Here is a 15568-nt window from a genome sequence, read left to right as displayed (position 1 = left end):
TGTTATCTGAAATCTAGTGACCAACTGCAAAGGCAGGTGGCTGTACTACATGCTGTACTACATGCTGTGTACTACATGCTGTGTACTACATGCTGTGTACTACATGCTGTGTACTACATGCTGTGTACTACATGCTGTGTGCTACATGCTGTGTGCTACATGCTGTGTGCTACATGCTGTGTGCTACATACTGTGTGCTACATGCTGTGTACTACATGCTGTGTACTACATGCTGTGTACTACATGCTGTGTACTACATGCTGTGTACTACATGCTGTGGCACATCCATTTAGACAAGGTATGCTAATCAGTTCCTCCAGGATTTTGCTGAGGTGTGCGTGTGCGTGTGTGTGTGTGTGTGTGTGTGTGTGTGTGTGTGTGTGTGTGTGTGTGTGTGTGTGTGTGTGTGTGTGTGTGAAAAATGCTGATTTTGCAGCAGGCTTTCTCAAAGAATTGTAAAAATCAAACACATAAAACGTGATTTCTGCCGTCTTTGCAGAGAAATCACTGGAATCTTGCAATTTTTTTGCGGAGATTGGTTGAATTTGCATTCATTATTGCGATCGCAAAATTGCAATTCCCTGGAGGGACTAGCTGATGTTCTCTCTGGGCTCCTTGTCTACCTGACATCTGTGTTGGACACGGCCCAGGGTAAACACAATAGAGAGTCACTTCCTGCTTCAGCACTGTACCACAGATTTTCATCCGCCATTCATTTTCCCATAGACATTTCGTAAAATGCTTATAAAAAGAGTTTTACTGGTTCAAACCAAACGGTTCAGCTAACGCTATAATCGGGAGAGACCATAGAACATTTCACTTGGACCAAAACCTAAAAAACAACACTGAAAAAATATTTTCTTCAAACCCGCATTTTTTTTACGTTTTGGTCCGAGTGAAATGTTATGCGATCTATCCTGTTTCTAAATGTATCTGTACAGTTTGGTTTGAACCAGTAAAACTCTTTTTTATAAGCATTTTACGAAATGTCTATGGGAAAATGAATGGTGGATGAAAATCTCTGGTACAGAGCTGAAGCAGGAAGTGACGTTCCACTTTGGCTCTCTATAACACAGAAGCGGCCTTCACTGTATGAAAAAGTCTTTGTCTCTCTCTCTATCTTCTCTCTCTCTCTCTCTCTCTCTCTGTGTGTCTCTCTCTCTCTCTCTCTCTCTGTCTCTCTCTCTCTCTCAGGAGTGAAGCTGAGTAGCCTGCTGGGTAAGAAGGGCAGCCTGGACAAGCTGCAGAGCTACTGGGACGTGGGCTTCTTCCTGGGGGCCAGCATCCTGGCCTGTGACAACACCAGGGTGGTCCAGGCCTCCGAGAAGCTCTTCAAACTCAAAGCCCCCATCTGGTGCGAACACACACAGAAGCTGCTCTCATGGGTTATAGAGAGGCAAAGTCAACGTCACTTCCTGCTTTTCTCCCTGTACCAAGAGCTGAAAACATATGAATGGCGGTGAACGGAGAATAACGTTACTTTTTTATCCCATTTGAATTGTGCCACCGGGTGCCAACGTTAATTTTGTCAATTTAAAACATAACTTTGCAAGTCAAGAAAGTCGCAGTTTGTCGCCAAACTGTTGCACTATAAGTTATAAATCAGAAAGACCACATACATGGTCGCCTAAGTGATGTCACTTTCTCTACCGGCAAAGCTGAAGACCGGCGACATGCCACGAGCTATGTGGTTATTATACGAAACTAAAGGTGTGTTCACACCGACCTATTAAAGTTTTTCGCTGGCATCGAGTTTACATACAAAGTCAATGCAAACGAGCGATTGAGCGTATATTCGCCTGGGAGAAAAATCGCTTGGCGTCCGAGCGATAGAGACAGAGCGATAGAGCGAAAATTCGCTCGTCGCCCGAGATGAAATATCCCAAATCAACAGTCGCTTGCTGCTCAATGCTGATTGGCTGCCGTGTGAGTCAAGGATCACACTGGCTTGGAACAAACCGCTGGTTTATTAGTGTGGCAACAAACCACATTGACAGGCTGACAGCTGACATGAAGTGAAGTCTGTACTACCGGTATAGATACGCAAGCTCGCGTTAGGAGCACACTGATGGGCTTAGTTTGTAAACAACTACGGTGGCTCGTAGTGGACAAACATCATGACATTGCGTAGCGTTATAGCCCCCAGATGTCCGTCAATTCTTGTGCCTGTTGACGAGCGATTTAAACACTGCGACAGAGCGATTCCAAAGGGTTGAATCGAGCGACAGGGAGAAAATATCTCGGTGTGAACACAGCTTAACCCCTACGTTTCAGTTTGACGACAAACTGGGACTTTCTTGACATGCAAAGTTGTGTTTTAAATGGACAAAATTAACGTTGGCACCCCGTGGCACAATTCAAACAGGATCAAAAAAGTAACGTTATTCTCCGTCCACCGCCATTCATATTTTTCACAGCGCTGGTACAGGGAGAAAGCAGGAAGTGACGTTTCACTTTGGCTCTCTATTATTACGCAGGATAAACGCAGCATTTAACCCATTGATACCTGATGCAGCATTTGCGTGTATATCCCTCATTTGTGTGTGTATCCCTTTAAGACTTAAAGTCTTAAAGGGATACACACACAAATGCTTCATCAGGTATCAATGGGTTAAGGTCTCATTCATCCCCAGCGAGGCCTGTATTGAAGAATACTCTTCGCTCTCCCTTGAAATCACAGCGGCCACCTGTCGCCATTGTGCCAGCATTGTGTTGACTGTACTGTGGAAATAATGATAGAACCCACACACACTTATGTGTCAAACTCAATTTAGTCCACGGGTCACATGGGACCCAGTTTGGTCTGAAGTGGGCCAGACAAAGAAAACCCATACATAATAACCTCTAAATAACAACAACACCTCAATGTTCCCATTTCTTTTAGTGTAAATAATGACAGGTAGGCGACATTTTTAGAACAGGTTTTCACATATCTCAGCTACCATTAGGCCTATCAAACAAATGATCAAATCTGCTGGATTTGACTTTTTTTTCTTAACTAGACCAGGTCTGCTTCAACATTTCAAAGATGTGTTCACTGCCTGGTGCTGCTCCTGGAGTGTGCAGCTTTTGAATCTCGTACCACGCTTTTAACTGAACTGAACTGAACTGAACTGAACTTACTTGCTCAAACTAGTCTGACTCACCTGGACTAACCTAGTTTGACTCGCATAATATGAGTCAGACTAGGTGTATGAGTCACAGGAGGTGTAAACACAATCAGAACTTCTGATTGTGTTTACACTTCCTGTTAGTCTCTCAAGCCAGACACTTCTACATAAGGTGAATAGGTGACACAATAGTACGCTATTTAATATGCTATTAATTTATTTATTTCATATTTCCCACTGGACATTTTGGCCGTTGCTATTTTAACCTGCCGGACAACTGTGATACCATCCCCTGGTTTGGTGGATATACAAGTCTGGTCTCCTTACATTTTGTGAAACGCGACTAGGCGTTAGTTTAACATTCAACTAGTCCAATGTCACATGCAGATTCAGGTTCTGCATTTCTCAGTTCCCAGTTGGTAAATCTGGATCTCTGTTTCTCTGGGTGACTCCAGGTATCTGCGCTCGCTGGTGGAGACCATCCTGATCTACCAGCACTTCAAGAAGCCCGGAGTGGAGCAGCCGGCCGCCAAGCAGGAGCTGGTGGACTTCTGGATGGACTTTCTGGTAGAGGCCACCAAGAAAGACGTGTCCTCTGTCCGCTTCCCCGTAGGTGACCCCAGTCCAGGCGCTAAACTCCCAACTGGTCCAAGAGTGAAATCCCAACCGATGTTTCTCTCTCTCTTCCCCAGGTGTTGATACTGGAGCCTACTAAAGTGTACCAGCCTTCATACTTGTCCATAAACAAGGATGTGGACGACAACACGGTGTCCATCTGGCATGTGACTCCCGATGAGAAGGTCTGTCTGAGCCTATCATCTCCCCCCCCCCAGTGTTTTGGATAATGGTAGCTGCCTACTGTCACTCAACATAGTGTCAAAAGCACCAAAAAACGGTCCATTCCTTTACTGATGTCCTCTGCTCTCACCTACAGCACAAGGGGATCCATGAGTGGAACTTCAGCGCCACATCAGTACGAGGCGTCAGGTCAGCGGCATCTCATTTTACAACTGGTCATTTCAGTTGAACATGATAGGAGATATTGAGTCACATGATAGGAGATATTGAGTCACATGATAGGAGATATTGGTAAATGGCTGGTCACAGTTAACCAGGGGGAGTGTCCTGAATCACAGCTACATAACTCTCAAATTGGGTCATGGCAGCCCCCCCCCCCCCCCCCCCCAACAGTCAGACAGGCAGGACACTCACCCTGCAGACAGTCAGACAGGCAGGACACTCACCCTGCAGACAGTCAGACAGGCAGGACACTCGCCCTGCAGACAGTCAGTCAGACAGGCAGGACACTCACCCTGCAGACAGTCAGACAGGCAGGACACTCACCCTGCAGACAGTCAGACAGGCAGGACACTCACCCTGCAGACAGTCAGACAGGCAGGACACTCACCCTGCAGACAGTCAGACAGGCAGGACACTCACCCTACAGACAGTCGGTCAGAGAGGTAGGACACTCACCCTGCAGTCAGACAGGCAGGACACTCACCCTGCACTCAGTCACTCAGACACTCACCCTGCAGACAGACATGTATCACACTCGCCCTGCAGACAGTCAGACAGGCAGGACACTCACCCTGCAGACAGTCAGTCAGACAGGCAGGACACTCGGCCTGCAGACAGTCAGACAGGCAGGACACTCACCCTGCAGTCAGTCAGACAGGCAGGACACTCACCCTGCAGACAGTCAGACAGGCAGGACACTCACCCTGCAGACAGTCAGACAGGCAGGACACTCACCCTGCAGACAGTCAGACAGGCAGGACACTCGCCCTGCAGACAGTCAGTCAGACAGGCAGGACACAAGGTGTCACCCTTTTTCTGTCGGTCTTTGTGACCATGTCCTTGTGTATGTAAGGCTGAGGGTGCTCAGAGCATAAATAATTTCATTGTATTATACATTGTATTATACAGTACATATGACAATAAACTACTTGAACTTGAACTTGAACACTCACCCTGCAGACAGTCGGTCAGACAGGCAGGACACTCACCCTGCAGACAGTCGGTCAGACAGGTAGGACACTCACCCTGCAGTCAGACAGGCAGGACACTAACCCTGCAGACAGTCAGACAGGCAGGACACTCACCCTGCAGACAGTCAGACAGGTAGGACACTCACCCTTCAGTCAGACAGGTAGGACATTCACCCTGCAGTCAGACAGGCAGGACACTCACCCTACAGACAGTCGGTCAGACAGGTAGGACACTCACCCTGCAGTCAGACAGGCAGGACACTCACCCTGCAGACAGTCAGATAGGCAGGACACTCACCCTGCAGACAGTCAGACAGGTAGGACACTCACCCTTCAGTCAGACAGGCAGGACACTCACCCTGCAGACAGTCAGACAGGTAGGACACTCACCCTGCAGTCAGACAGGCAGGACACTCACCCTGCAGACAGTCAGACAGGCAGGACACTCACCCTGCAGACAGTCAGACAGGTAGGACACTCACCCTTCAGTCAGACAGGTAGGACATTCACCCTGCAGTCAGACAGGCAGGACACTCACCCTGCAGACAGTCACTCAGACACTCACCCTGCAGACAGTCAGACAGGCAGGACACTCACCCTACAGACAGTCGGTCAGACAGGTAGGACACTCACCCTGCAGTCAGACAGGTAGGACACTCACCCTGCACTCAGTCACTCAGACACTCACCCTGCAGACAGTCAGACAGGCAGGCAGGGTGTAACAATTCCACCACAAAGACAAAGTGTGTTCTGAGGCTGCAGCTCTGGCCTTGGCACAGGGGCCAGGACTTGGCTTACATGATACATGATACAAGTTTCCATTTAACAGCTGGGTCGATGCTGCTGGCAGCTGATATTTTGTGCTTGTATTCATTATCTTCCCATCAACCTTTATGCTTAAATTGTTTTTGTTTTTGGAAGTATTATGTGTTTCTTCAAGAAAGTATTCTTGTCTGAAACTACATCCACTATCTCTACAACTACGACTACTGTTACTCCTACCACTATCTCTACAACTACTACTGCTGATATCAGTACCTGAAAGCCACACTTGAGTAAAAGTACAGATATCTCACCAGAAAATGACTTTGGTAGAAGTTAAAGTCGCCTATTAGAATATTAATTGAATAAGAGTCTTAAATGTTTGTCCAGCCCTTGCAATTAGATTATGTGCATGGGAAGAATAACAAAATGCATGCCTATCTTGTGTGGTTTGAGTTTTGATAGAATGAACATCCAAACATGGCTCTTTTTCATGCTGGAGAGACTTGATGATTGATGTAATATTTCCAATGAACGGCTTTGGTCTCTGCATGGCACCTGTTCTCACAGCTAACTGTCTACCCTCCGTCTCTCCTCAGCATCTCCAAGTTCGACGAGCGCAGTGCCTTCCTCTACGTCCTCCACAACGCCGAGGACTTCCAGATCTACTTCTGCACAGAGATGCACTGTAAAAAGTGAGTCCGTCTGTTATGTCTGTTTCAGTGCTCTTTTAACACAGAGTTTTTCAACAATGCACTGCTGGCAAGTGTTTGGTTTTATTATATAAGTGAAAAATTTGACCTTTTTAAACTGATGATCTAATATCGGTGAAAATGCAATGCACTAATGTGTTATTAATGGTGGTGCTACATCTGAAAAAGGGATGAATATATACAGTATAGAAGAAGACCCGGGTTATTATTGCAACTTGATTGTAATGATGTCATCATTTTCAGTTAACAGGACTTCCATTACATTAATGGGAAATTGACTACTACTTAATGGGAAATTGACTACTTCTGTTATCTTTTTGTTATCTCTCTACTATACCCACAATACAGACAGACAAAATCATATCTGACATTTCCAAAGTTGAGTTCTCAGAGACAAACTATCATCTACTTATTACGTTATGGCCCCATGGGTGTAATGCGGACTAAATGAAGGGTCGTTGATATGAAAAGCAGTGGTGTGGAGGAGGACTGAGGGTTCAGCACACCAGAGGCTCAGAGAGAGAGAGTGAGTGAGTTACGCCTGCTGTTGTTCTGACCCTGCTGTACTCCCCACGGCACAGAGGGGAGAAGGGATGGGGCGGGGCGGGGCGGGGCGGGGCGGGGGGGGGGGGGGGGCCGAGAGAGATAGGGATCTAACGATACACTCGTGATTGGATGTGATTCACCATGCTAAAGTTCACGATACGATTTTCTCACAATTCTTTTTTTTGTTTTTTACAAAATGAGATTGCAGACAAATTGTGATTGAAAAATATTCCTTTCATTATTTCCTGGACAAAAGCAAAATCCTGTCTTCTTCTTCTTATCTTTGCTTTGTCAATGAAAGAAATATATTTGTTCTATCTCTGAGGTATAACTGCAAAACACAAACTTTGCAATGAATGTCCTTTTCTTGGTCAAAAGAAACTGGGGGGGGGGGGCATCACGATTCATTTTTCATCTCACCAATTTGACTCTTCACACATTTGTATTGATTTTTAAACGGATACAGCAACATTTTGGGAGATTTGCCTATCTGCCATAATTACCATGTAATAATAACTGTACTGTTACATCCCTAGAGAGAGAGAGAGAGAGAGCAAAATAGATTGTCTGAGTATACCAGCTTGCTCTCAGGCATTGCTGTGTGTGTGTGTGTGTGTGTGTGTGTGTGTGTGTGTGTGTGTGTGTGTGTGTGTGTGTGTGTGTGTGTGTGTGTGTGTGTGCGCGCGTGTTGCACATGTGCACGTGGCTTGTGGAGCACCTGCAGGCATGTGCCAGCAGTGTGTTACGGCACGATGAGGCGCTGTGCTATTTCACAGCCTGTATGCTGTGAGGACGGTAAAGGTCATGATACTGTTTACACTGTGTGTCTGTCTGTCTGTCTGTGTGTCTGTCTGTCTGTCTGTCTGTCTGTCTGTCTCTGTCTGTCTGTCTGTCTGTCTGTCTGTCTGTCTGTCTGTCTCTGTCTGTCTGTCTGTCTGTCTGTCTGTCTGTGTGTGTTTGTGTGTGTGTGTGTGTGGGAGTTGTGCATGTAAACTTACTGTAACCCCCTCTGGTTGTGTTTATTGTAAGTCATGCTGGTTCCTAAGGGGAAAAGGCTATGGGATTTTTAAAATGGGGATTTTGGTTAAATGTATGAAATAAGGTGTGTGGTTAACACAGGCTTATGGGAGTGGAAATGTGTGTTCAGCAGTTCAGCAGGATAAACGTGTGAAGTGTAAATGTGGGTTTTTTTCACCCAATTTTCATCAAACAAAAGTCATAAAAGTGCTCCTCGTTTGTGAAGATGATCCTGCTGAACACACATCTCTACTCCCATAAGCTTGTGTTAACCATAGACCTTATTTCATGCATTTAACCAACATCCCCATTCTAATAGGCTTTTCCCCTTACGAACCAACATGGCGGCGATTTCTGGGTAAGCCTACAAAAAGATGTCATCTCTGTGGTACTCTCTGCAGCTAGCAGTGTTGTCCAGTCTGAGTCGACCTGGACTTGAGCATCATGCATTTGGACTCGGAAGTTGGAGACGAGGGCCGCACTTGTTAACCCATTGATACCTGATGCAGCATTTGTGTGTGTATCCCTTTAAGTCTTAAAGGGATACACACATAAATGAGGGATATGCACGCAAATGCTGCATCAGGTATCAATGGGTTAATTGATAAAGACTGTTTATTTGTCTTTGTCTTTTTTTTTGGTAATAGGCCCTATTAATTTGAACCAGCGACCCGCTCTACCTCCTGTCTGAGCCACAGCTCCAGTGTGTGAATGTTCCTCATGTGAGATGGAGTGACGTGGTGTTTCTCTGCAGGTTCTGTGATCTGGTCAGCAGCATAACAGAGGAGGCCTGGAAAGGTCCAGAGGAGGGCGACTGTGACACCGACGCCTTGGAGGTGAGAGAGAGAGGATAGATTCACTGCTGATCTCCCCCTTGTTTCTAGATGGAACATGAGTGCATCTACAATTCTTCTTAAACTGTCTTATTAGGGGAGAACGGGTTCAAATTAGCCGCTTTGTGCATGTTGTGCGAACATAAAATGTGTATTTATTTCAAACAGTACTTGCAATGTATACTTGTTGTTGGATTTCCATAGAAAATAAATGATTTTCTTAACTTGCCTCAGGACTAGTGGCACATTTTACCCCACAACCACTGTTTTGACAAAACTGCTTCACACAGCAACTCAAACCCACAGTTATTCTAAGTTCACAGCTTTATATTGCATCTTATAAAACGGCTCTCTCAAATCAAGCAATCTGATTGGTTCACAGCCATTGTATAAATCCCGTAACCGAGTTCAATAATCCATGGCCATGGGTTATTGGTTGCCATGGCAACTCTCTTGCTAAAAGCCTTTGGTTACCTCAAAAAAAAAAAAAATGGCGGAGACAGCTGTCAGATCCTTGTGAATCGATCTTCGCTTATAACTTTACTAATACTTCGCAGAAAATTATGTTTTGTACAAGAATAGATGCGGGCTAATGTCTTCTTTGCAAAAAAAAGGCTGTTAACCCCGCATTTAACCCCGCATTTAACCCCGTAACGTTAGTTGGTGTCGGGCTTTGCAGAAAGCACTCAGCTTCTCAGCAAGCGCTGAGAATGCAGCGCTGCGCTCGAGCTGCCTGTCAGGGTTTCCAGAAAGCTCTCAGCTTCTCAGCAAGCGCCAGGATTGGCCAATGTCAACTTCAGTCTCCAGAACGATCCAATCAAATCACCCGCACGTCTATCTTCTTGCTAGAGGTCCCGCCTTACAGTAGTGTTTCAACTGACTCTATCAGAATACCATGCCAGTCGGACTTATAGTATTATTATTATTATTATATTTATATTATCATACTTGGAAACCGTTTTATAAAAGCAATATAGCACTCGAGCAGCGTGTGTTGTGGCATATATCCCGCTGATCAGTTGTTATCCCACGAGGCCTACGGCCTCGTGGGATAACAACTGATCAGCGGGATATATTTGCCACAACACACTAGCTCTCATGCTATATTGCTTAATTATAAAGTTTTAAATTCATATTTGATAAAGCCTCAAATGTAATGTTCTTAAAGGAGGGGCATCCATACAGGCACAATTGGCCGTGTCTGCGAGTGGGAAGCCGGACTAAGGGAATGTGTCCTTGTTGCTGCACTAGCGCCTCATCTGGTCGGTCTGGGGGGAGGGGAACTGGGGGGAATAGTGTGACTCTCCCATGCGTTGCTGCCAGTGAAACCCCTCGCTGTCAAGTGAAAAGAAGCGGCTGGTGACTGCACATGTATCGGAGGAAGCATGTGCTAGTCTACAACTCTCCCCAGATGGCGCAGAGGGGGTGGAGCAACGACCGGGACAGCAGGGGGAATTGGCCAAGTACAATTGGGGAGGAAAAGGGGGATCCAAAAAGACTTGATAAAATAAAATAAAATAAAAAACAGCTATGCAGAGTGCAGACATTTTAAGATGTCCAAAGCCTATTTTTGAAGCGCCATGAGCTTCAGGCCGATCTTACCAAACCTCGGGCGATATTTATTCAATAGATGCATTTCCTTCACTATTTAACACTTTGAGTGCCACGGCCCTTGGGCAAAAGGTTGCTTGCTGTGCCACATAGGCCGCAATGCATTTTAAAACAGTCATATAATTTCTTTAATAATTACTATGTAAACACTGAACACGCACAAATAACGATGAGACTCTCTTCTATCACCTGCAAAAAAAAGTTTATTGATCCCATTTTCCGTTCTTTAGTTATGAGCCGGAGAAGATAGCTTGATTGAACGAAAAACAGACCTTTTTTTCTACGAGCTGAGATAATGAGCCTTTTGTGAAATTAAACATTTCAAGCACATCACTGACTCTGAAGCTAATTTTCTGATGTAGTCACACCTCAAAAATAATTTCCTTCAATAAAACAGTGAAGGCAAGGGAATTTTGTTTGGAAGAATAATATTTTTAGCTGAAACCAGCAGCGCTGGCCCCTGCGTGCGCTGCTGGTTGCAGCTTCTTGCTGATCTTTTGCTGCTGGTGGGCATCGGATATTCTGGCTTGCGTTTGCCAACCCTGTCCTGCTGTCTGGGTCGTGTTGTGTGCTGCTCTGCGTGCCCCACCTCCCCCCCTCCTCCTCCCCCCCCCCCCCCCGTTGTGGGAGGAGTGTCTCTCTGCTCTGCTCGGCTCAGCTCTGCTGTTTGCTCTGCCTGTGCTCAGCACTGAAAAAGTCCGCTAGATCCAGCTTTTTTACAGCCGCGTGTACCAGCTCCCATGCTTCCACTTGAGAATAATAACAAATCCACGTCTGATCATGCGAATGGGTGTTGCAGCAGACACGGAGGCTGTTGCAGCGGACACCGAGGTGCTCAATTGTGATAGCAGATTGGCTGCTGCAGGGGCACAGCTAAACGTAATGCTTCAATGAAGCCGCTGCATACGGACGGATGCGATGCGATTTCCTTTTCCCCAATGACTTCTTCTGTGTTTTACTCCACGTTCTCTCATCTGGAGAGCGCTGTCGCCACCTAAGGGTTCTGTAAAATAGGTTAGACACATTCAATACCTCTGATATTGTAAGAGGCGATGTAAGAAGCTGAGATGGACACCCCCCCCGTCAAAAAAACAATTTCGAGTTATTGACGCCATTTGGCGTCGCTGGCAGCCTACGGTAAATTTCTAATGACGCCATATGGCGTCGCTGGCACTCAATGTGTTAACCCAGAATATTTGACCAAACAAATAAAAATTCCTGGATTTCTGCTGCCTGCTTTGCAATAGACCAGAGGACAGAGCAGGACAAACACCCCCGCCTTCCCCGCAGAGCCTCGGCTATTTTAGCCCAAACACTGCCACGCCCTCTGTCAGTCAGCTGATCAAACACTGCCACGCCCTCTGTCAGTCAGCTGATCAAACACTGCCCCGCCCCCTCTGTCAGTCAGCTGATCAAACAATGTCCCGCCCTCTGTCAGTCAGCTGATCAAACACTGTCCCGCCCTCTGTCAGTCAGCTGATCAAACAATGTCCCGCCCTCTGTCAGTCAGCTGATCAAACACTGTCCCGCCCCCTCTGTCAGTCAGCTGCCTGCGCGGCACGGATCAAATGTCCAACCGGTTTCTCTCAGACTGTTTGCTTTGTGTCTGTGTTTGATCTGTCACAAGCCTCGTCAGCCTGTCCTCAACTAACCCAAGCGCCCTGTTTTAGTCGCCTGGCTGTCTACAAACATTATTCTGACAGTCTCGGGAGGAAAAGTCACATGACTGCATCTTTTATTCCCGGGGCTTTCTCAAGGAACGGGGAACATATGTAACAGGATTACAGCAATCTGAATAACACAAAGAATGGTAACAATCATCAGAAGAAATACATCGCTATTCTGAGATTAGAGACTCTAGGTGCGTATTATATTAATTCAGCAAGAAAAATAAGCCCTAAATACCTAAGATTGAAGATCACATGAATGAGTTTGAGTATCCCGGAGAATTACATTTCGATCGATATTCGATACTGTGGGAAATATTGTGATATTTCACAAATATTGCATGATTCGAATATCAGCCCAAGCCTAATTATACATTGTGTGCGCTAACTAAGACTTTTAAGCATCAAATATCACCATTCCTGTATAAGTGGAACTTGTTGAAATGACCGTGTGCTCGCTGCCCTTTCCTCCTGCAGTACGACTACGAGTACGACGAGCACGGAGAGAGGGTGGTTCTGGGTAAAGGCACGTTCGGAGTGGTGTACGCAGGCCGTGACCTCAGCAACCAGGTCCGCCTGGCCATCAAAGAGATACCAGAGCGAGACAGCCGGTGAGTATAGTAATATATATGTTATATATTAGTAATATATTATTATCAATATGTATTCGTAGTAGTTTGTAGTAATAGTAGTACATTATCCTTGGTTTCAATGGAGAGTCTTAGTGTCCCATTCGCCTTTTTCACTTCCCACCCAGTTCACCCATTTTGTGTCTAAAAGGCAGGAAGTAACACAGGTGCAAGCAGAACATTAATGAGGGTTTCCAACTTCCAATCCATTTGGTGATCCAGCGCCGGGGCCCCGTTAATGTTCTGCTTGCACCTATGTGTTACTTCCTGCCTTTTAGACACAAAATAGAAAATGGTCCAATTTAAATCTACTGAATACTGGCACAAAATATTGGCTGTCGGAAGCTCCCATAAAATAAAATAAACTAAAAACCTTAAAAAATATACACATACATGAAGATGTGTTATGCATTCATAACAGTTTTATTTATTTGCTTTAGTTTTTATATCCCTGTAGAAAGCTGAAATGACAATAAGTGTCTGAGCTGTGGATGGCCCATTTGATCCAGCGCTAGTGCCGAGCATAATTAAGCTAAGTGCGGCTCTCCGCAGAGTTGCGCTGTGATTGACGGCTGAATGGCGAGCCCTCAGCCCGGCACTCGCTGGCATTCCCAACGACTGGAGCGACTCGACGCGAAGTCACTCGCTCAACAACGCCCTCGAGCCTCAGAACACTCGCCTCCTCGTTGTTCCACCTCCTCCTCTCTAATTACTCTCTCACAGACGAGACGATTCTGCCGACGTGCGTCGTTCCGTTAATTCAGAAAGCTCACGATGGGGAGAGAGCTTCTGAAGGGTGGTAAATACTGAGGTGGGTAAACTATCCAAGGTGAGTGGTTTACCCACCTTGTTTCCCCTCATTGATCGATAGATTTTGATGTGAAAATAGGTGAATAGGCGTTTACATTCCACTACGCCCCTGAGCATCTGATTCATGCAGAACTGGCTGGCAGGCTTTCAACGTACAGAGATCAGACTTTAATACGGAGCTCTGTTGTCTAAATCAGTCTTGGAAGGTGCTGTAGACTGACCAGAGATCAGACTTTAACATGCAGCTCTGTTGTCTAAATCAGTCTTGGAAGGTGCTGTAGACTGATCAGAGATCAGACTTTAACATGCAGCTCTGTTGTCTAAATCAGACTTGGAAGGTCCTGTAGACTGATCAGAGATCAGACTTTAACATGGAGCTCTGTTGTCTAAATCAGACTTGGAAGGGGCTGCAGACTGATCAGAGATCAGACTTTAACATGGAGCTCTGTTGTCTAAATCAGTCTTGGAAGGTGCTGTAGACTGATCAGAGATCAGACTTTAACATGGAGCTCTGTTGTCTAAATCAGACTTGGAAGGTCCTGTAGACTGATCAGAGATCAGACTTTAACATGCAGCTCTGTTGTCTAAATCAGTCTTGGAAGGTCCTGTAGACTGATCAGAGATCAGACTTTAACATGGAGCTCTGTTGTCTAAATCAGTCTTGGAAGGTCCTGTAGACTGATCAGAGATCAGACTTTAACATGGAGCTCTGTTGTCTAAATCAGACTTGGAAGGGGCTGCAGACTGATCAGAGATCAGACTTTAACATGGAGCTCTGTTGTCTAAATCAGTCTTGGAAGGTGCTGCAGACTGATCAGAGATCAGACTTTAACATGGAGCTCTGTTGTCTAAATCAGTCTTGGAAGGTGCTGTAGACTGACCAGAGATCAGACTTTAACATGCAGCTCTGTTGTCTAAATCAGACTTGGAAGGTCCTGTAGACTGATCAGAGATCAGACTTTAACATGGAGCTCTGTTGTCTAAATCAGACTTGGAAGGGGCTGCAGACTGATCAGAGATCAGACTTTAACATGGAGCTCTGTTGTCTAAATCAGTCTTGGAAGGTGCTGTAGACTGATCAGAGATCAGACTTTAACATGGAGCTCTGTTGTCTAAATCAGTCTTGGAAGGTGCTGTAGACTGATCAGAGATCAGACTTTAACATGCAGCTCTGTTGTCTAAATCAGTCTTGGAAGGTGCTGTAGACTGATCAGAGATCAGACTTTAACATGGAGCTCTGTTGTCTAAATCAGTCTTGGAAGGTGCTGTAGACTGATCAGAGATCAGACTTTAACATGCAGCTCGTTGTCTAAATCAGTCTTGGAAGGTGCTGTAGACTGATCAGAGATCAGACTTTAACATGGAGCTCTGTCCAAATCAGTATTTGAAGGGGCTGTAGACTGATCAGAGATCAGACTTTAACATGGAGCTCTGTTGTCTAAATCAGTCTTTGAAGGTGCTGTAGACTGATCAGAGATCAGACTTTAACATGGAGCTCTGTTGTCTAAATCAGTCTTGGAAGGTGCTGTAGACTGATCAGAGATCAGACTTTAACATGGAGCTCTGTCCAAATCAGTATTTGAAGGTGCTGTAGACTGATCAGAGATCAGACTTTAACATGGAGCTCTGTTGTCTAAATCAGTCTTTGAAGGTGCTGTAGACTGATCAGAGATCAGACTTTAACATGGAGCTCTGTTGTCTAAATCAGTCTTTGAAGGTGCTGTAGACTGATCAGAGATCAGACTTTAACATGGAGCTCGGTCCAAATCAGTCCTTGAAGGTGCTGTAGACTGATCAGAGATCAGACTATAACATGGAGCTTTGTTGTCTAAATCAGTCTTGGAAGGTGCTGCAGACTGATCAGAGATCAGACTTTAAC

At 45.6% G+C, this 15568-nt stretch overlaps 1 protein-coding gene across 2 annotated transcripts in view; it reads left to right on the top strand.

Annotated features, from left to right (window-relative positions):
* Positions 1-15568, top strand: part of map3k5 (mitogen-activated protein kinase kinase kinase 5) — a 180314-nt gene that overhangs the window by 120865 nt on the left and 43881 nt on the right. For both annotated transcript variants that reach the window (XM_083643352.1, XM_083643351.1), the window contains exons 10-16: positions 1195-1354; positions 3566-3719; positions 3803-3910; positions 4045-4097; positions 6463-6558; positions 8894-8975; positions 12728-12861. In XM_083643352.1, the coding sequence (XP_083499478.1) occupies positions 1195-1354; positions 3566-3719; positions 3803-3910; positions 4045-4097; positions 6463-6558; positions 8894-8975; positions 12728-12861 (787 nt within the window). The remainder of the gene's footprint in view (positions 1-1194; positions 1355-3565; positions 3720-3802; positions 3911-4044; positions 4098-6462; positions 6559-8893; positions 8976-12727; positions 12862-15568) is intronic.

The sequence above is a fragment of the Poromitra crassiceps genome, assembly GCF_964638095.1.
Source record: "Poromitra crassiceps genome assembly, chromosome: 9".
Lineage (NCBI taxonomy): Eukaryota > Metazoa > Chordata > Actinopteri > Beryciformes > Melamphaidae > Poromitra > Poromitra crassiceps.
The sequence above is the reverse complement of the archived record's forward strand: the minus strand, read 5'-3'. Positions and strand labels throughout refer to the sequence as shown.